Source organism: Stigmatopora nigra, chromosome 10 (assembly GCF_051989575.1).
Source record: "Stigmatopora nigra isolate UIUO_SnigA chromosome 10, RoL_Snig_1.1, whole genome shotgun sequence".
Lineage (NCBI taxonomy): Eukaryota > Metazoa > Chordata > Actinopteri > Syngnathiformes > Syngnathidae > Stigmatopora > Stigmatopora nigra.
This window is the reverse complement of record NC_135517.1, coordinates 6,791,994-6,813,626: the sequence shown is the minus strand read 5'-3', so window position 1 is coordinate 6,813,626 and position 21,633 is coordinate 6,791,994. Positions and strand designations below refer to the sequence as shown.

Genomic DNA, 21,633 nt, shown 5'->3' with positions numbered 1-21,633 from the left:
TTCCCAGTATGAGCAGAAACCAGTGCAGACCAGTTGCATTTATGAAATTATCTTTACTTTGAAAACCAGAGAAAGCAGGAAAAACTCACCCAAGAGTGATATTTTATAACCGTCTGCCAGTCAGGGAACAAAAGCCCCCAATGATTGTCAGATAAATATTTTACAATATTTCTGCATATTCTGTTTAAAAAAAATTAAAACTAGAAAATGATGACTCTGCCATGGTCTTCTTGAACTTTCATCCATTTTTGCCCACCTCATTGTTTTTCCACACTGAAATAAAAAGTCAAGTAAAGCAAATTTTCGCCCATATATATAAAAGATTACGGCATTTAACCAAGGACGGCAGACCAAAATTGCACATGATTGAAAGAAAAACAAATTAAAACGTGCTACTTTTGAGTAAAATAGAAATCTGTTCTAGTGCCACTGCTGAGCAGCAATCTCTCCAAGCATTTGCATCTGTGGTTCTGGCATGGCTCATTTGATCGGACACCACAAATGCCTAAAAGATGAGCGGTTTGACACATGGAGCGGAACATGGCAGCATCCAGCTTCAACACACAACAACTCTTATTTGCACCCAAAAAAACTCCAAGTGTGAAGCACTCAAACCCAGAGGCAACAATGCAGCGAACTTCATTTTCAATTTACAGCTGGGTTGCAGGCCCTAACACAAAAGGTATTATTTGCACGCATAGGAAAAAAAAATTACCAATATCAAAAGTTGGATCCCACTTACTGCAATGCTTTTCACAGAGTGGATGTAAACACTTTAGTTTTCCTGATTTTTTTTAGGCAAGAAGCAGTAGAAATTGAAGACAACTGTATGTTTGTAGAATGCTAGTATAATAATAATTTGCTCTTCAGTTCCATTTTGTGATGTCCCCAAAAAGTTGCCATTGAAATATATTACTCATGAAATTAAATTACTTCAAATGAGGCAATAGTGTGGATGTAGATGGTGAAGACTGTTGTACCTTTAATGTGGCGGCAGGGTTTTTTTTTTTGTCAAATGGAATTATGTGCAAATGCACTGATGAGCGACAGAAGGCAGTAGAGGAAACTATCATTCAATTTCCAGACTACATCTCCACAGCCTGGTTCCAGGACTGAGTTTACTCAGGTTTTTCAATCTCTTTAAGACATTCAAATTAGGAAGTAAAACAGTGAGAGCATTAAGTTGTTTTTTTTTTTTTCCATTAAATATAATTGAAGGTTACTGCAATATAGTGAAGTAACTTTGATGCAGCGATGCTAACAAGATCAACACGGTCATACTGATAATGGTGAGCCATGCCTGTTGCCACGATGACTTGCAAAGATTTAGTGATTGATTCAAAGTGACAAAAAGTAAGTGAATAAATGGTGCCTTTCTTTCCCGTGTTTGTAGGAAAGGCTGAAAAAAAAGAGTAGGTGAAAAGCCCCCTCCAAAAAATGTATCTTTCACCTTTTTAATCTTCCGACATGTTAACTTAGCCCGTTTCTCATCTTAGGTTCTTGTGGGACCGCAGCCTTCCCGGGCAAAACCAATCACCTCTCACTGGGATATCACGCAAGACCCAAATCAGCTTGTACTGAATGTGTCCCTGTTTTTTTTTTAATTAAGAGCAGTCCTATCACTTCAAACTTCACCTCTGGAAGGGCTTGCGGACCTTCTTCTTCCTCCGAGGCGGAGGTTTGCCGCTCTCGCCCCAGGGCTCGCCGGGCTCGGGCCTCTGAGCCCCCGGCATGAAGAAACCTGTCTGGCCCGAGGGAGGTGAGAACGGGGGCGCACCGGCACCGGGAGGGGGGTGGTGAGGTGGACCTGAGGGAAAGAAGCCCCCATTGGCTGGCATGTCATTGGGGGTGGCTCCCTTGAAGATACGGTTGAAAAAGTCCTGCAAATCTGCCGGGTTGGCTGGACCGGGACCATGCTCCGTCTGTGATCTGCAAGTAACCCATTGACAGTCAATTCAATTCAATTAATTTGATGTGTGTGAATAAGGACACACAAAATGATCACTATTTATACAGGAAACAGGCTGATGACCAAAATATGGCAGTCAGGAGGCAATGAAAATAATAGGGGATTATACAGTGAATATTGTACATGCATATTGTTAGAGAACATGAGACATGTAAGCCTCTGTATTTTCTCATCACACGATAGGATCCCATACAAAGTCAATGTAATAGCGAGTGGAAGGGTGATAAATAAGAAAAGTATCACATTGATAGAAGGGGGTTGGGGGTTGTTACCTGTTTCTGGCGGCATTGCTGTTGTTCTTGGACCCAAAGGAGATGTGATAGGGCACACGGTGCGTGTCTGGAGAGATGACTATCCTCTGGCAACCCGCCCACTCTGAAACATCACAGAACAAACCTCAGACCAAACTGCCTTTTCTCTTTTGCTCTTAAAGTGAAGTGACCTCACCTGTAATGTCATAGACTTTGCCGTCCATACAGGCAAAGTAGGTGATGCGTAAACCAAGCATGCTGGACTCGGCCCACAGGTCGCCCTCTTCGGCGCTATGGCGACGACTGCATTCGGCACAAAAGCGGGCCTCTGTCGGTTCTCGATCCATTTCAAAGCGCCTGAGTGGACAAGGAGGCACCATTGGCTTTTGTTCACCTTTACGGGAGCGCACACGCTTTTCTACTGCTGTGTGTAGCTTACTCACTTGTGCTTGCCTTCACATTTGGTACACATCATGGTGTTCATGGCTTCCTTCAGATCATCCTGCAATTTGATGAGGAACTCGTTCATCGACTTAGAAAGTTCGGTCGCTGCCATGCGCTTCCTGTGACGGGACAAAGCAGAGTGCTGGGTTTGCATAGAAAACGTTTTTGATAGGGAATGAAAATACAAATAAATACATTTGAAAAAGGTTGTTATAAAAACTTTGCAATTTTTCGATTATGGCGGCCATATCTGGTCTACATTAACTACAATATTCGAGAGATTACTGTGCTCCTCTTAAGTAACCAATAATGAGCAAGCGTGTAATAGTGGGGTCTACAAACTATTCCACAAATGGCCAATGTGGGTGCAGGTTTTTGTTTGCACTGATCCAGCACAGAAAGTTAAAACAATGAGCTGTTTCTTGTGAAACCAGCAGCACCTGACTTCAATCAACTGATTACACTCCAGATTGGTGAAAACATATCCTATTCATCAGTTGGAATGAAAACCTGCACCCACTGCATGAAATATATGTAAACTGAGAATTTCTTAAGGAGGTACCAGCAGAGCACACTTTAATACAAAAAAATATGATTTGTTATTTACTCTCAACATTATTTTATTGCAATATTGTACTGGTCTAAAAACATGGCTATCGGAAAAGCTTTGTGTTTAACCGATTTCATTTGGTTACTTATTTACTACTCACAATTCATACTCTCTGCGTGTTTCAGGGTTACTGACAATGTCCCAGGCTGCCCGCAGTACTTTGAATGCCTCACCAGCCCGTGGGTGTTTATTCTTGTCTGGATGGACCTAAAAGAAAAGATAGGGGAGGGGACAAAAAAGCTTCTGTGAGCAAATAGACAAATGTATTAGTCATCCCCTCATCAAGGCAATGGACAAAAGCATTTTGTGCTTTTCACTTCTCCCACCTGGACAGCCAATTGTCTGTAGGCTTTCTTCAGCTCGGCCTCAGTGGCGTGGACCTCCACTCCGAGCACAGAGAAGGGATCGAGCTCATCTTCTGGGACCTCCGCTAGGGCCAACAATCTTTCCAGTTCCTGGCCTGGCGGACCTTTCCCCGCTTGTCCCGGTGACTCCAAGCCAGGCGTGTACATATGGCCCTCCCTCCTGAAGCACTTTCTGACTCTTTCCACAAAAAGCATCAGCATCTTCCAAAAACGTGAACCCTGGAAAGTTGTCCAGTATCGTTTCCCCCTCTCTCCACCGAGCCGGATCAAGACACTTTGCACACGCTGTGACCCGAAGAGGATCAAAGCAAAAACAAGTCTCAGAGTCGATAAGGCAGCTTGTTTAGTCCACCTGAGTGTCCGAACAACTTTGTCGGCCATGTCCGAACCCGCGCATTTTGTCCATTTTAAAATCCGATTGGCATCTGACTTCATTCCCCGTACATCTGTGATCCTTCCAATGAGGCGCTGTCCCAAATGATAAAGTTTCGACCCGGCCGTCTCCACGCCGACGCCACAATTGTGAGTTATAGTGATAATAATTTCAATCATCATGTGGACACAGGATATGCACCAGGCACTAACAGACTCCGATAGCATTTCTTTAAAAGCAAAGATGAGTTGTTTGCCCGAGCGCTTACGGCCACGGTTCAGCTGATGGTGGTGATGGTTGCGTTTGCGGGCCTGCTTGTGCCTGCCCCCGCCCGACGCGAAAGCGCCTTTTTGAAAGGTAGGTGACGAAAAAGGGCTTTGATTGCTCTGCTCTGAAAAGGTTCCACCACTCCTCAGTTTGCACTTCCTTCCCGAACCGAAGTTGCTCCAACCCGAATCCCCGTTCACACGCTGCTCTGTCGCAGATTCGTCTTCCTCTTGATTGATGACCCTAGAGCTCACGTGACCGTCTGCGCTTTCTTGTTCTAATATGTCAGACACCTGCTCGACATCCTCTCTGCCCTCTGTTGAGCCACAATGCATCGTGTCACCAATTCCAGAGTCGTACGGTGAGGTTTGCTTCGGGAAGTCGTGAACATTAGATGTGTACTCACCGTCGTCTTCCACTTCTAGTCTTTGCCAATGACTCGACTTATTCCCAGAAGTGGAATCACCATCCGAGAGCTCCTCATCAGAATCTGTTATGGTGTCCATCTCCTTCTCAGCTGCCACTCCCTCCATCTTCCTATCTCTTATTTTAGAGCGGTGAAAATAGATTCTTGAGGAAGATGATCTCCTAAAGCCATAATCTGTTGATATATTCTCCCCAGACTCTCAGTCCATTGTGAGACTGGGGGCTCGTCAGGTCCACCATAGCAGCAGGTAAATTCAAGCTTTTAAACATTTGTCATCGTGCAGCAGGGAAATATCTGAAAAGAAACAACACAGGTTGCAACAAAGAAATAATAGGAAGAATATTTTGACTGGAATTTGGAACAGTGGGTGGGGGATCCCACTAATTCACAACATTTTATCTTGGTTAACAAGAGCCAAACAAAACAAAAAAAAGACTTTGGTCCTTGGCGCTGATGGTTTGGCAAATTTTCATGAGGGCAAGTTGTGCAACTCATATGCACGTTCCTTTCAAATGGGACACCATTTCACAGTGAAATGAGTGGGCCAAATATGGTTAAAAAGCATTCTAACAACAAACCAAATCCTCCAACTTCATCAATCACTCAACTGTTCCTGTTTTTTAAACACGTAATATAAACTTGACAAATTTGTCAAGCAAAGTATGTAATAATAAACCAAAGAAATACACAATCACAAACTAACATGCTTTCGCCAAAAAGCGAGGACGTTAACAAGCAGCTATGTTGTATTGGCTTAACCTGAACTTAACATACTTTCTAATCATTCAACTCCCGCAGATCAATCATTAGCATGACTACAAAAAAACAAGTATAATCTACATTCAATCCAGCAGCAACATATGTATCACAGACAAATGCACTTTATATGCTAGTATGTGAACCCTAGCCATGGCTTTAATGTAAATAAATGTTCAATAACTTAGCGCAGTCACCAGACTAACAAGTGAGGACACATTACCGATGGGTTTCGTGCTAAATCAAGATAACCAAAAGGGGGCAGGGGTTATATATAGTGAAATCGCATTGCAATCGTGTTTTGGAAGCTTGATTAGTGAGTGAAAAACACTTTTAAGTTTATGTCAGCCAGGTGTATGAGGCGGCTAAGGTTAGCAAACGCCCTCTGATCATGGTTAGCCTTGGAAAACACCCGACCAAAAAAGGCATGGCGTGCAGGGGCTTTCAATAAATGGAATTTACGTCCCCTGCCTGGCAGTTTTTTTAATGAAATGCCAAAAATAGACGGCGACCCAACACAAACGCAAGTACAGATTTGCGTTTCACGAGAGTATGTCATCGATGGGCTAACTATTGGCTAACGGCGAGTGGTCACAGTTAGATGATAAAGCACTAGTTCCCCTTCCTGTGGGAATCGACCAAGCCGTTACAACCTAATTTGGACAGCGGGAAGACGGACGGTTATATTTAATGTGCATTCAAATCACCTGGGTAGTATATAGACCTCACGGATAATTGTGTAACCTTGTTTCTGAACAGGCTACCAGGTGGCCGTGTTGTTTATATGGTCCTCTTCTTCTCTTTATTTTTTTAACTTCCTTCTTGCTTCTCATTATACTTCTTTTTTGGTCGGACTTTTACTGAGTCCACCAACTTGTGTGAGTGCTACTGCCCTCTAACGACCTGGAGTTGGAAGTCCTAGCTCAACCAAAAGAAGTGAAGAAAATAAATGTTGTTATGATAAATATGATTTGTTTTTGGTTGCATCATACGTTACTTATGATTAGATTGTCTTTATTATGTTATGACAGATTTTCAAAAATGTTTATAAATATGATTCTGATTATAGTAATGCAAATAAATCAGATCTGAATTCATGTTTCACAGTTTGCCATGAAATTAGAAAATTCAATTAGTATTTAAGAAAGAGGTTTCCACATTTTAATTGTAATCATGTTCAGTGGATTGGACATAATTTTGGAAGGTACTGTTCACTTAAGACCCCAAAGATGGCAGTGCAGGTCAACATGCAAACCACGCAGGTAGGCAACAGAATGGGCTGAAGGTATGAGTAAGTTTGTTGAAAAAAAATAATGTTGTGACTATTTCTCTGTTTAAATATTTAATTCACGAGTAAAAAAAAACATTTCTTTCATATTATTGTGATTATATGCTGAGGGTGAAATTTTAATGGGCCTGAGGTGAAATTGTTCCATATTGGGAATAAGCCATACATAGCAAAATTTCGAAAAAGTCTCCAGACACACTGTATATTTATATAGTAAAGATATAGAAACTGTACTGCGCTGTCAAAAGTACCAAGCATTGGTTCACTGACCATCAAATGCTCTGCTTACCTGCCCAGAAAACTCTCCTGACTTGAACCCTATAGAGAGGAAGGCGAAACCATAAGAGAAACCAGACCCAACAATGAAGACGACTAAAACAAGTCTCCGAGGAACATCGGCTCACATTACATTTGCAATGAATTAGTTAGTCTAAATGTGCTTAAAACCAAATATTCAAATTTAACTTTAATGTTTTATTTCAATTCAGCATTTCATCATCTGTTAGATTGCTACAACAGATAAAAACTCTATACTCAAAAGTCTGATATGCATTCCAAATAAACAAATCCCCTTATGGAGAGGGTGTGTTGACCTTTTCAAATTCAACGCTTGTCCTTGAATTGCGTCTTTGCCTCCCTCATCAAAGTGCGGAATCCCTGCGTAAAACTTCCTGCTTGAAGACACAGTGGGTTAATTCTAAGCCCCCACCGCCACCACCCACATCTCCGATTTGAAAGCCGCCTCTTACCGGGAGAGGAAGGCTCTTTTTCGGTCAGATGGCGCGCTGCAGTCCGCCCCCGTCATTCTCCAGCCCACACAGACACACAGCAAGAGAGAGAGAGGCAGCCAGCGACCAATACGGTACGCAGGAGGAGGATTTCTGCCAGTGATTTCAGACAAGCCGAAGTAGGCTGAGAGGATTTACTACGCCAATCTGACGCTTTTGCTTCAAGGTAAGAGGCTACATTTGAAAGCCGCCAATACAGTCAGTTCAGTCAGTAGGTTGCAACACATTGTAATAGCGTACGCTTGAATGGAAGGATGCTTTGGACTCAAGCAAATCATGATTGATGATGCTCTTACTATTATTTTTACAGAGGCATCTGTTGTTTGAGACACTTTTTGGAACACTCATTCTGCCCCAAACAAGGTAAGAACAAATGCAATATCCCAATATTCCTTTCAGATCAATGGTTATGTATTTTCATGTATGTGTAGTACTTTACTTGAGTGCAGGTTTTTATTTTATATGTTAACTTGTAAGTTTTACTCCATACGGTACAAAAAAAAACATCCCTGTATTGTCAAATAGGATTTAGTTTACAGCATCTGCAGAGTTTTATATGTGAAAAGGGGGAAGTAGTGATCTGTAATATCTAGAACTGAGATGTTGGGGGTCTTTTATGGGACACAGCATGGAGCATTAGAAGCAATAAAACAGAATAAGAGAAATAAGATATTCCCTATCCAAACCTCATTTTAGAGAAATACTCTTATAATGTTTCATTTTCTTGTTTGAGCCTCGGGGGCACACACTTTTGACATCTAGAATTGTTGTTTAAATAATTGGTACATTGAGGATATGTTTTTTTCTGTGATTAAATGACTGTCTGAGCGCATTAAATAATAATTACTTTTGTACCCAAGTTGTTTGAAGTACCTCGAGTAAATGAGTTGAATCAGTACCTCTGGATTTTTTTGAAACATAAGTAGAAAAGTCAACAAAACGTGTTCCGTTACAATGTCCGATTTTTAGTCGGGAGCTCTGCGTGACTAATTTGTGCTCATCTTTTAGGAACAGTGTGCCATGTCTTTGCCACGCACACTTGGGGAGCTTCAGCTCTATCGGGTCCTGCAAAGAGCCAACCTGCTGGCCTATTACGAAACGTTCATTCAGCAGGGCGGCGACGACGTGCAACAGCTCTGCGAGGCGGCGGAGGACGAGTTCCTGGAGATCATGGCCCTGGTCGGCATGGCCACCAAACCCCTGCACGTGCGTAGGCTGCAGAAAGCTCTCCGAGACTGGGCGGCCAATCCCACCCTCTTCGGCCAACCCGCCTCCGGCCTGCCCTCTCTCGGAGGGATCCCGCTGTTTAAATTCGATGGCACGGGCCCGAGCGGATCGGCGGGCGGACAGAGGAAGTCTTTGAGTAATGGGCAGCCGGAATCACCCTGCGAGCGGGAGGACCGGGCGTGTCTCACTCCTATTCACAGCGGGAGCCCCCGGAGCCCGTGCTCTCAAACCTCACCCCAGCCACCGGACTCGCACTACCGGGAAAAACTGTCCCCCATGGACCCGCACTGGCTCACCCCAGAGCCCGATGGAAACGGAACCTTAGCCTCCACGCCGGGAACTGAAGAGGAACCGGCCAGTCCGCCACATTTGCCCGTAGGGCCGCCCGGTCCCTCTACATCTCCGAGCTCATCTTCCGCCCCGGCCCCTCTTTCGGCCTGGCCCGGCGGACAATTGGACGTGGAGACGAGCCGTGCCGTCGCAGAAAGCGTGGAGCGACTCCTCAGAACTCTTCCTCGCTCCGATCCCACAGAGGTTAAGAGTTTGTTGAGGATAAACAAGAAAATAGCAAAGACCGTGGGACACATCTTCAAAATGGGTTCGCAGGACGCGAAGAAGGAAGAGGAGATCCGCAAGTACAGTCTCATCTACGGACGTTTCGACTCCAAGCGGAGAGAAGGCAAGCTACTCACGCAGCATGAGGTAAAAAAAAAAAAAAGTCCAAAAGTGCAGCGGTCTCACATCCTAAACCCTAGCTGTTATTATTCACAGTCTTCCATGTCTCTTGTATTTTCATCAGTTGATCATCAACGAAGCTGCAGCCCAATTCTGTATGCGTGACAACGCCCTTTTACTCAGGAGGGTTGAACTCTTCTCTTTGGCTCGGCAGGTGGCGAGAAAATGTGCCTACACCTCCACTTTCAAACAAGCACGGTAAAAAGAGTGCACGCCTTTTAGTGACATGCCGCATCATCAAAAGCAAGGAGCAATGAGACCGCTTTCATTAGCCCGTTGGGTCAACCCTAGGAATCTTTAGCATCTTTTACAAAGGTTAACAGTGTAAAAATACTAAATGATTGATATATATATATCCCACAAATCAATCTATTCAGTGAGAAATGTGGGTTTGCCTGTTGATGACATGGCAGTTGCAAATCACTGGGGATTGAACCCTCCATTTCAGAACTGCGAGGCGGATGTGCAAACTAACATCACTCTGCCCTACATGCTCAATACATGTAGGGCAATGTTCAGTTCCCACCACAGACTGACAATGCTTATGCAATGTTTTAGCTTTTTTTATGTTTTATTTCTGTAATTATTTGCAATTTGTGCCCATAATTGGCAGGGATTGGGTCCAGCACCCCCACAAATGAACGATGGAGATTCACTTGATGAACTTATGGAGCTTGTTACACAATTTATAAACAAACAAGATTATGTTAAGCAATATCCCTTCATTTTTTTTGCAAATGGTAATAATTCACAAGCCTTTTTATAAAATTCCGATCACCATAATCCTTGAATTTGCCTTTTCAAAAGTCCAAGAGTAAATAATTGAGAAGCTTTGATATAGTCCATACATGCAAAAAACAAAAATCGACTAATTTAATGTAAATGTTTGTGCATGAATGTGCTGTTTTAGAAACAGATGCTAATTGGAAATGATTGTTTTCAGGTGAGATATTTAATACAATTCTCATTGTCATTACTTCAGGTCAAACGAGGAGGAGAACAATGTGTCGTCGCAGAAGAAAGCAAGGATTGAAGTACGTTGACAAAGCCCTCTTGGGGAGAGTGTTTACATCAGTAAATGAAATATAAAGTGGTCCTTAAGAACTTAATTTGTTTTTGATTCCAGATGACTGGACCTGAGTGCACGTCATCATCACTCCTTGGAGCAGACGGCGGCGAGGCCTTGAACCAGAAGGCAGATGATGACAACTTGTCTGCAGAGAGTCCGGAAAGCGCGTCACATGGTAAACACTTAAAAAAGATGCTATTTGGACTAAACTACAATTCTGGACAACTCTGTGTGAACGATGGATTCTCTCGCTGCTTGTCAGACACGGGCTCACAGTGCAACCAATCACCTTCGTCGTGCCAATCCGCCGACAGCTCCAACCCAGCCACGTGGAGTCGCCATCTCATGCAACAAACGCTCATGGATGAAGGGCTACGATTGGCTCGCATGGTGTCTCACGATCGAGCTGCCAAATTAGGGACGGATGGGACTCACTCCACAGGTGAATTTTCAAATATTCATTTACCCTGTGCTTAATTTTGCTGGCAGAATAAACACCTGTTTTGCAATGGTTGCCTTTCTCTTTATAAGTTGAGTCCAAAATATGCACTTTACAGCAATGCAGTCGCTAAATTTTATCCAAAATAAGCATCCTTTTAATTTAAATGTTAAATGATCAGTTAAAACCGCTGATTTACTTTCTTTGTCCTTTATATGTTATGGTAAGTTTTCATAGAAAGTAGGATTTGTGCAAATTTAGACAAATTTGTGTTCGTGCTTGCTGCATTATTTATGTTTGCCTAAATCCACTAATAATGGGCAGCATATTATGATACATGTTTTTAATCCCCAACTCTGGCCCACTCAGTCCCACATTAAGAGCCACAAATTGGGCATCCCTGGTCTTAAATAAGCCTTTTTTAGAACTTGCTGTAAATATTGAATGTTAATTTCAGGAAAATTGGGACACATTGTTTTTCGTTTTTTATTGCACTTTTCAATTCTCACACCCTTACCTAGGGACAATTTTTGATTGTCCAATCAGCCTACCATGCATGTTTTTGTATTGTGGGAGGAAACCTGAGTACCCGGAAGAAATCCACACAGGCCCGGGGAGAACATGCAAACTCCACACAGGTGGACATGACCTGGATTTAAACCCAGGACCCCAGAACTGTGAGGCCGACGCCCTAACCACTCACTCCACCGGGCCGCCCAAAAATATCTATCCTAAAAGCTTTAATTAAGAACTGGCATACAGCCATTTTCTGTGATTTCTTCCATTAATTTCAGTGACTATTATTGAATTGGCAACCAACTATGATAGGCACTAAGACTCTTCCTGGTATCACACTGCCTTATAGAGGAGAAGTGAAGTGTACAAGTTAGTTGTGATAGGCGAAGCGATGGAAAGGATTCCGGCCAAGACACAAGTGGGCGTTAATGGAGAAAACGAAGAGGGAGGGGGGGTGGTAAAGGAAGTACTGCGTGGGCGACAGCATAAGAAACCCACCACCAGCAGTGGCGTCGCCGCCTCAGCGGCAACAGACGTCATAGAGCGTTGGCTGCGTGGGCAGAGGGGCGGGAAGGATGGGCTGTGGGGGCGATGGAGTGGGAGGTAATTGGAGGGGCGTTGCATTGACTCACCAAGTGACAGTGCACCAAAATAAAACCTGTGGGTTGTAAAATGGCACAGTCGTTTTTGTTTCTCCTCTCACGCAACCAAAAAAGGACTGCAGAAATAACAATTAAAAAAAGTGACATATGCTTCATTTCTGACGTCAATCTGCCTCACTTGTCTTTTACCCCTCCAAATTCACTTTACTTCCTCTTAACATGTTCACTCATAACACGTCAACTTATTTGGCTGCAGCGAATTAGGCAAAAAAAAAAAAAAACTATTTCATTTATTTTTATTTTTATTGCTTGTTTTATTACCAGTAACCCTGTTAGATAATGTATAAGAAATTGCTCAAATTACTGTTTAATACTTGTCACAGTTATTCAACTGCCAAGATGTTCATTAGGCAATTTATGAACTGTGCTGACTCCATTCCATGTGGGGGTGTTTCATGCTGAATTCCCCAAACTATTATTCAAAGACTTTAAAACACATCACTTTGTGGTGGTGACTAATATTTACCCTTTAACGTTGTCCAGTCATATTAAATGGAGTACTGTATCAAAACAGAACCCATTAGAGAGATCAGGCATATTATTTACATTTCCATATATGGAGTATTGAGGGTTAGGGTTAGGGGTTAGGGGTTAGGGGTTAGGGTTAGGGTTCTACGACAGAAATAAGTAGTTAGACAACTAAATGAGCTTAATATGAGTCACCATTGGGATTTACAGTGACGTTATTCTTCTTGCATGCATCTTAAAAAAAGTGTGCCTCACAATAGATAAAATTCAATTCTGTAGATTGAAAAGTGTTGGGGGAAGGTGTGTTTTTATCTTCTCTATTTCCTGTTTCCACAGAGCACACCAATAAAGTTCATCAGCGGAGCTCGATCACCGTTTGCCACAGCATCAACCCAAATGTCACCAAAGAAAACATCAATCACAGAGGGAAGTAATACAAAAATAAAAAAAGTGTATAAAGAGAGAGAGAGTAAAAGGGCGAAAGATGCAATTGAAATCTATAGCAAAGGACACTACTAATGTGAAGAGCATCCAATGTTAATGACATTATCATCAACAACAAGTTTGAAGGATGAAGTCATCAGCCTGCAGTGCATTCATCTGTATGGTTGTGTTATTGGACATTTTGCTATTAAAAGCATCCAATCTACATATTTGAAGCAGTGTTTATTCCAAGTTTACTGTTACAGGTTAACAGTATTTTGGTGATTTGGTGATAGGGAATAGACTATCACACAAGGGGGCACTACAACTTTGGAAATGAACCCCTCTTTGATTTCGGGGTGGTGGTACAATGCAAGATTTTGACCATGTAAAATATAAAATAGTTCAACAGTCATCATTTTCAGGACAGATCAAGAAAATGATTCATTAAAGTGGAAGTGTTTACTCTGTCAGTCTGTTTTGATACACAAACAGATTTTATCTATTTATCTTTATAATGCACACATGATATTAATGTTTTTATCTACACAGTCTTGTATTTTTCCTTTACAGTTATCCTTTTTTATGTTAAGCAAAAACATTTTTAATAAATTAAATATTTAAAAGATAAATAATATTGAAAGGGAGTCCTCAGTCCTTACTACTACTTTGTTGGTTATAAATAATACATTTTGTTAACATAATTCTTTGCAAACCATTAACGTACAACGTAATTAACAAAAATCGGCTTATTTAATTTTCCATTTGATAAAAAAATGATAATGAATGTTGATTATTTTGAAAAATACAACCACATTTATCTCTTTTTTAAAAACCTCATCAACTGGTCAAAAATCCATGAGGAAAAAAAAATTGCTCACTGCTTAAGACTGTGAAAATTTGAACATCATGCCATGCATGACACATAAAATCTGGGCTGTGCATTCAGTCCATCTGTTTGTCATGATAGTTTATGACTTTGCTTCGGATCATTTATTTTGTTGCATTGAATTTTTTTATTTTATTGTACTGCCTAAGGCAGGTTGTTGAAGTTCAATGCACACATACTGTACTTCTGTCTGTTGTGCCAAAGTTGCTGCAGGGGCTACGTCAGCAGCCAGCAACACCCCTGCTGTCATCATGTTGCCTGTGCTGACGCTCTCCTGTAAGTTGTGACTCACATTCATGCTACCAGGACTTTACACACGCCCTGCACATGAAAATACCCTGCAAAAATACACAGAAACATATTCAAGTCTTAGATATGGAATGTGGAGATTTTTTTTTTTGCAATGACAAACATTGTGCTGTCATAAAACATTTAGTAGCCATGCTCTCTTCTTTACATAACATTGCAGTTTCTTATCAGTCATATAAATATAATGAATTGATTTGCCAATTGTGTCCTGAATAGAGTCGTGAACTTAAACGGGCTAGCCAGGATGGGTTGCCAGATAACTATCACAGAATGTTCATCGCACAACCGTCCCAGGCAAAATAGAAAATATGGAAGAAAAATCAACTTTAGATTGTTAATTAGGGCTGGAGTATTCATTCATTCATCTTCTGTACTGCGCGTCCGGGTAAGGGTTGCGGGGGTTGCTGGAGCCTCAGCTGACTTTGGGCGAAAGGCAGACTGCACCCTAGACTGGTCGCCAGTCAAGCATAAGGCACAACCATGAAAGATGGTTATGCCTAGCTTTCTAGTGCCCGTTGACAGAATGGCAGTGCGATCACACAGCGACAGAAAAGACAGCCTATCGATAACAAGATTACAAAAACTGCAACTCGTTCTGCGTTTAACGTCTTCTCTGTTGGGCCATTTACTGAGAAAGCTGAGAAAGGAAGAGTAATTAGGATCTTCTTTCAATATTAAGCCTTTTCCGTCCTTTCTTTAAAATAAATTTGTGTCTAACATAGGGTGTGCTATCATTTTAAAGTCACTTATTATTTCTGTGGCCTCACAGTTCTGGGGTCGTGGGTTTGATCCCAGGCCAGTCCTCACTGTGTGGAGTTTGCATGATTTTGGGATATGGGAGGAAACCTGAGTACCCAGAGAAAACCCACGCAATCCCGGAGAAAACATGCAAAGTATACACAGTGAGGACCCACTCGGCCACCTGAAGATAATCAATGCAAATACAAAAATACCCATTTGATGTTGATTATGAAAGAAAGAGGACGAATAAAGGCACACCAAGACAGTGTCATCAATCAGCTGTCAGCAGCGCTAATTAGCGCCTTCATTTTCCGAGGCTATTCTTAGCCTCGGTGTTCCCTCCTTAGCAACACAGCACTAAGCAGCTGATAGATGACGAGTGAGAGCTTGATTGCAAACACACATAGTAACCATTTGTTTAGGTAATATAGACTTTTTTCAGGGAGATATTTTGATACACAAACTTCAATAGTCCTCATTTTAGAATGACCCACTTGCCATGTATTGTGTAAATCATGTTTGGAGGTTGAATTAAGAATGATCAAAAAGAAATCCAACCTCATCTGGAATGCAATCCCATTGATGCTGGTGATTAGGGAAAATGTTTGTGGAGATGTTGCAGGAACTCCCCCCTGGTGGTTGTGTGTCTCGGAAAAACGGCCTGGCAAAAGTCGCACTCGTGAGACTGCAGCGTCAAGTCGGACATCAGCCTTCCTCCCGGAAGACTCGGGAGGTCAAAGCCAAATAACTGGCTGTCTGACAGAGACATCTGAGGAAACACATTTTAATGCGTAAACAAGTTGGCGCAAAGAAATGACATCTCACTATTTTGTGGAATTTACCCTTTGTGAGTCCTTGAGGCTCCCGCCACCACTGGGGGCATCATAGGAAAACATATTTGTTAAATGGTCCTGCCCTAATGACAACTTTAGTTGCGCTTTGCCATCGGGTGCATTCATGCTGAGCTTGGACACATCTTCGGCAAGGAGATGAGATGTGTTTTCATTTGAAGACAGTACACGTGGGTCAGTTTGTGTTCTCATTGGCTTTTCCTGGAAATGTCCTGGGATTTCTTGGGTATGCTTGGAAGTCAAGTTTCCATTAGGAATACCTGTAGACAAACATTTGACTGAATGGCAAAGGATTGTGGGACAATTTTCGGGCCACTGATTTATTGAACCTTTTGCCTGCTGTAAGCTTTGCATGAGCCTATTCAACAGAGCCGCCTGCCTCAGACAAATTGATCTCAGGTGAACAAACTCTTGATAAAGTTCTCTGTATGCTGCCTCCATGTCACTTCCAATCTGCAACTATACAAATATTCACACGGATAATTAATAGCATTTTAGTAGAGATTTCTATATGTCACTATAGCCTGAAGGCATACTGTAGGGATGTATGGGCATATTACCATGTTCATAAAATGTGGCAAAAAAAAGATAAAAACACATCTGCAATCAATTCAAGTCTCCACAAAGAGAAGTTATTTTGGTATTTTGTTCTTCTTTTTTGCAAATAGGCTGTCATTTTAGGTTTTGATTCCTGCAAAAAGCTCCTATAGGTGCACAGAAAGAAAGGCTGAGGAATGCTCAAAAAGCTTCTTTTTTTAACATTCTTCAGGTGATCAGGTTTCATCACAATGAGGTGGGTGTCATGATTAGGTATAAATATAGCATCCACAAAAAGCTTCAACTCCCAACCGCATAAATGCAATTTATGACATTTTCATAATGCCAGACCTATTAAATTGTCATTTCTTTAATAAAAAACAATATAGTAAGCTTAAATGTAGCATTTAAAAGTTTGCAACTTCACTAGTGATTCAAGAATAACACGATATTTACGTATAGTACTTATAGTGTAAGTTTACAAAGAGTAGTTAGTGTCCATTTTTATCTAAAAAAAATATATGTATACTGACCTGTCACACTATAATCCGTCGCTGGTTCAAGTAATGACTTCGAAATAGCTTTTTATATCTTAAACAGGCTTCCTGTGTATGCCAAACAAGTTGATAAATAATTTCTTTGCATTGTAGTTCTGTATCTTAAACTGATGTACCCTTGAAGCTATGAAGAAAAGAGGAAGAAGCTGAGAAAGAACAAGGAAGTGAAAAGCATTTTGTTGAACCTCATCCATAAATGTCAAGTATGGAACAGATTTTCTGACCTTCACAGGATACGCCATAATATCTACAACTGGTACTGGTCGCCCGCCAATCGTGGTGCACATGAAGGCAAAAAAACAATTCAAACTCATAATCAAATCACTGGAACTGCCTGGATTGAACCCTTGAACTATGGGGCGGACATGCTAACCATGTATCTGCTTTTTCTTAAAAATGTCACTGTGGCATGGTGACATTGTGACTTGACTAGGCTGCTTGACTCGACTCGACTTGACCCGTCTGTGCTTGAGAAAGTTGTGATAAGACTTAACCTAGTGATTTGACTCCATTTGACTTGTCTAAAGTCATTTGTGAAAGGCAGGTGAAATGTAAAAAATACAACAACAACAAAAACAACCTCTCACCCCTAATTTCTTTATGGAAATGTTACAAATCTACTTTAGAAGTGAATAAATATGCAACCTTAATCACATGAAAATGGTGCCTGTAAGAATAAAGCAATAGCATATTGGTAATTCTTTATACGATTAAAAATACTATCATTTGTATTGTGTTGTGTTTATTAAATGACTATTTATTATTTTATCTATTCTTTGTGTATTCATAATTTTACGTGTGGGAGAAAGATTCACTTGTAGAAGCCTCTGGTTTATTTATTAAATGAGGAACTCTGTTTTGTTCTGCTTTCTTTGGCTTCTGTGCATCGTTTCCCTGTTATGCTCTAAAATAGTCTACGTGACCCTGTCGTTAAAATCTTGCAGATAGAAGTATACTGTAGCTGAAACTACTAAAACTCCCTTCTGCTTCTAAATATAACATAACACTTATCAACCTAAAGCATTTGACTTGAATGTCTCCACTAAATGTTAATATTAAGCCATCAAATATCTATATTACATAGATACAGTCAATGTGTGTTTTTTTCTTCTCAGACTGCAAGGTAGTGAAGTCACATATTTAGTCCATGAATGTGAGACAGTGTCTTGTCCTTTAATAAGACAGGCGACTGCATGTGCTGCTTGAAGCTGATATTAGTTTAAATATAAACCTTGTTTAATGCAGCAAAGTCCAGTGGGTGACAGACACCTTTTTCTGCCATCCAACCACTTGAGTGCCAACCGTTCTGAGTTTACAGCCAGCATCTTGTGATTCCTCTGGTCTTGCCAGTCCACTTAACTTATGTAACTAACTCACTGTGAAAAGAAGATAGGAGGCTTCACCTAAATCACATCCTTTAAAGGGTTCTTGGGAGAAGTTGTAAATGCACCATAAAATCCCTTTAAAAAATAACATAACAACAAACAATAAGATGAAGTGTGAAATTTCCAAGGTATTTCCGAACCAAGTGTGTCCAAAATCATCAAGATATCTGCCTTAAATGATATCATTTTCCTTTATTCAAAACCACTGACATCGAACGATATCCAATCCGTTCTGAATGGGAGGTGCAGCAGATCCCCTCCCTCTTGTTAGTTATTAAAGTTTAATACATAAGTTAGGGGATGATTGAGCGTGCGATCTGGCGAAGAGATATCAATGAAGCATTATCTGTTATTTATTATTAGAATAAAATGGGTTTTAAATCAAATCGCTTTAGTTCCTTCCCACCCCTTAAGTTATACTTTGGGTTTTATCTTAAAATCCATTGTATTAAGGCCTCTCTTAACATCTTATATTAATATATATATATATGTATAAATATCACTTGTGTACCACCATATGGTGGCAACAGATCACTAATGGTGTGTCATATGTGCAAATAGCCTCACATGGCAATAAAAATCAACATATGTGCTGTGCATATTTTGAAAAGAATGTGTAAGACATAAGCATCACATCAGAAAAGTTCACTCAGCATAATGATAGTTGAAGAGGAGGCCGTCGGGTTGCATGTTCTCACTACACGTAGTAACATAAGCCCGGGCAGCACAGATGCCAACAAATGAGCTGGTGCGAATGGATAATGTAAATTCACATGGCCGCTAGTCTGAAGACTTTTGACACAAAATATTTTGCACCGCTATTTTTAACAGCTCCTCTTGTTTCCAAGGACTTGTTTAACACGTTGTCTATTCCGACGCTACTCGGAGGCCACTCAAGAAGAAAAAGAAGAAGAAAAGCATTGCTATAATGGGACAGTGAACGGCCAGTGCAGATCCTTAACAAAGATGTATCAAATTTGTTAAGCATCCAAGTATATTGTATTTTCTTAGGGGGGCTTATCTTGTATTTGTCTCATCCTTTGGAACACCGATCGTGTTTGTTGCTTTGCCCCAGCATGCATTTGTTCTGACCTTGAAACCCTCCTTTCACACACATACACTCTGCCACCCTTACGTTGCACTTGATACTTGTGTTGGGGCTCTCTGAAGTGTGTGTGTGTGTGTGTGTGTGTGTGTGTGTGTGTGTGTGTGCGCGTGTTTCAGTGGGGGGCTTTGCTGTGAATACCTTCTAGGCCAGCCGCAGTCATCTGCCTTGGCAACATGATCTTTCCTGTCAATCTTGTTTTATAATTGTAACATTCTCATGTTTTTTGGCTGAGGCCACAAAAGTTTCCAACATAGTGAGAAGCGAACACGAACACCTACTGAAACAGATATCCTTTTTATCTCTTCCCGATCAGCTGTGACATTACAACGATTTTTTTTCCCCAACCGACTATCTGCACTCCATTAGGTGCACCTGCACAAGTGACATTTAAAGGCCCAAGCTTAGAAAAAGAGTGGGATGGAGAGTTCTGTTAGACAGCCAGTAGGCCCGGAAATTGTGACTTGAATTTAACATTTCCTTATGACTACTGTGCAATTTTGATTTTGTGTAGGAAACAAAAAACTTAATCTGTCAACTTCTGGTCAAGGAAAATCATTGAACGGTTCAGAAAGAATGTATGTCTTAATGGCAACCTAATCCATGACTATTGGATTCACGGAGTTGTATCAGAGACACAACAATAACGGCCATTTAATAGGTGAGGTGCAAACGGATCTCCGGCAAACTATCTTCCACTTCAGAATTATAATTCACTTAGAGGTTTATACTTCACGAAGTACGTAAATAAGTGATTCGGGGTGTACGTGTATCACAGGGATGGGACGGCAGTGGCGTCTGCCAAGTCATTTATCAGCAGACTCTTTCGCTGAGCGAGGCCAGATCAAATTACAGTGGTTTCTATGGGCCCAACAATGGCCGTCTATAAATAAACTCACAGAGGGTTTTCCACACTCAATTACACACCCACGCCCCAACCTAAGGAGCGCATACAGTATGACAAAAACATGCGTATTAAGCAACATGCTATGGGAATTCAAGTTTTATATAAGATGTAAAACATACAAGCCTGTTTGTAGGTTTTATAGAACTGGGGATGAAAGAAATGAAAAAATTCACCAAGTCCCCAAAGAATACAAAGCAGCTTCCAAAAGTTATTTGCAGCTCAGTCCATCAATACACAACAGGTGCAACATCCTCACAAACAAACCTATTAACTTTCTTTAGTTGACATACTAAATTCATTTTGGCTTCAAGATATCTATGTTTTGACCAGTTCGTTTATGACTGAAAATGGTGGGTTTTTTTTTAGGTTTTAGTCACCTGACATTTTTTTTTCAGCTGATGTTCCATGGTTATAAACGAACCGGCCAAAACATAGAAGTCATACTTAAGGGAATTACATACAATGATTAACTAGTATTGATCCATATATGAGGCGCATCGGATTATAAGGCTTCTAATTGAGCCTTATAGTGCGGAAAATAGGGTATTTGATTTGCATCTATTTTGACCAACATTTAGCACCCAATTTTTTAAAAGAGAAAAAAAATAGACATCATTGAGAAATACACAGGTAGACGAAACCTTCATCATCAGCTCCCACATTTTTACCTCTTATATCCACTCAGTCTGCCAGCACCAAAGCCCAGACGACCATATCTCGGCGTGCGGTAGGGATCAAGTATCGGGCAGATGATGAAAGCGGCACAGTGTCTTCTTCCGCTGGTCGGGAGGAAGAGGCTTTATTGGCATGGCCAGCTTGACAACATTAAGTAGACTTCACAGTGGGTTTTATGTTATGAACATGAACCCTACTGAAGTTATACAAATAGAAATAGAGGACAACTGCTTTTAATCTATCTGCCCCACTGATGAAAGGGCTTCCTGTGTGAAGGTTGAAAGCTCTCCTTGAGCTTGTGTGGCTTTCCTCTGGGTACTCTTGCTTTCCCCAAAATATTGATTTTTCATTTAAAAAGATTATTCATTCGACATAGGTGAGTCCATAATTTATGTTACGTACAAGGGTTGCAGGAATAACACTAATTGTATTATTATTTTAGTAGGCTTTATAAATGTGACATTTTCTTGTCCCAACTGGGTTACATTTTGAGAATGTGGCTTTAGAATAACTTATTATATATAACATGTATATATTTATATACATACTTATTATATATTATATTTGCACTGTCTTAAAGCTTGAAATGAAAGCGCTCGG

The 21,633-nt window shown here is 41.0% G+C and overlaps 3 protein-coding genes across 5 annotated transcripts; 1 reads left to right on the top strand and 2 right to left on the bottom strand.

Moving 5' to 3' along the window:
* Nucleotides 1-33: 33 nt before the first annotated feature.
* On the bottom strand, nt 34-6,313 carry dnajc14 (DnaJ (Hsp40) homolog, subfamily C, member 14). Of its 2 annotated transcripts, XM_077725925.1 has the most exons (8): nt 6,170-6,313; nt 4,686-5,000; nt 3,601-4,595; nt 3,375-3,481; nt 2,664-2,783; nt 2,417-2,577; nt 2,242-2,344; nt 34-1,929 (listed from the first exon to the last, which is right to left on the bottom strand). In XM_077725925.1, the coding sequence occupies exons 2-8, from the start codon at nt 4,810-4,812 to the stop codon at nt 1,632-1,634; spliced, it is 1,911 nt and encodes a 636-aa protein (XP_077582051.1). In that variant the 5' UTR covers nt 4,813-5,000; nt 6,170-6,313; the 3' UTR covers nt 34-1,631. The 2 variants fall into 2 exon arrangements, with proteins under 2 accessions (XP_077582051.1, XP_077582050.1); XM_077725924.1 differs by having other exon boundaries at nt 3,601-5,000.
* Nucleotides 6,314-7,517: 1,204 nt separating this feature from the next.
* nab2 (NGFI-A binding protein 2 (EGR1 binding protein 2)) lies at nt 7,518-13,305 on the top strand. The gene is made up of 8 exons (XM_077727271.1): nt 7,518-7,704; nt 7,849-7,901; nt 8,547-9,467; nt 9,565-9,698; nt 10,483-10,534; nt 10,627-10,744; nt 10,832-11,011; nt 12,991-13,305. Exons 3-8 carry the CDS (start codon nt 8,559-8,561, stop codon nt 13,086-13,088), a joined length of 1,491 nt encoding a protein of 496 aa, XP_077583397.1. The 5' UTR covers nt 7,518-7,704; nt 7,849-7,901; nt 8,547-8,558; the 3' UTR covers nt 13,089-13,305.
* LOC144203706 (uncharacterized) lies at nt 13,305-17,113 on the bottom strand. 2 transcript variants are annotated; one of them, XM_077727273.1, is made up of 5 exons: nt 16,938-17,113; nt 16,197-16,326; nt 15,859-16,127; nt 15,575-15,785; nt 13,305-14,304 (listed from the first exon to the last, which is right to left on the bottom strand). In XM_077727273.1, exons 2-4 carry the CDS (start codon nt 16,306-16,308, stop codon nt 15,609-15,611), a joined length of 558 nt encoding a protein of 185 aa, XP_077583399.1. In that variant the 5' UTR covers nt 16,309-16,326; nt 16,938-17,113; the 3' UTR covers nt 13,305-14,304; nt 15,575-15,608. The 2 variants fall into 2 exon arrangements, with proteins under 2 accessions (XP_077583399.1, XP_077583398.1); XM_077727272.1 differs by having other exon boundaries at nt 15,859-16,326.
* Nucleotides 17,114-21,633: the final 4,520 nt, after the last annotated feature.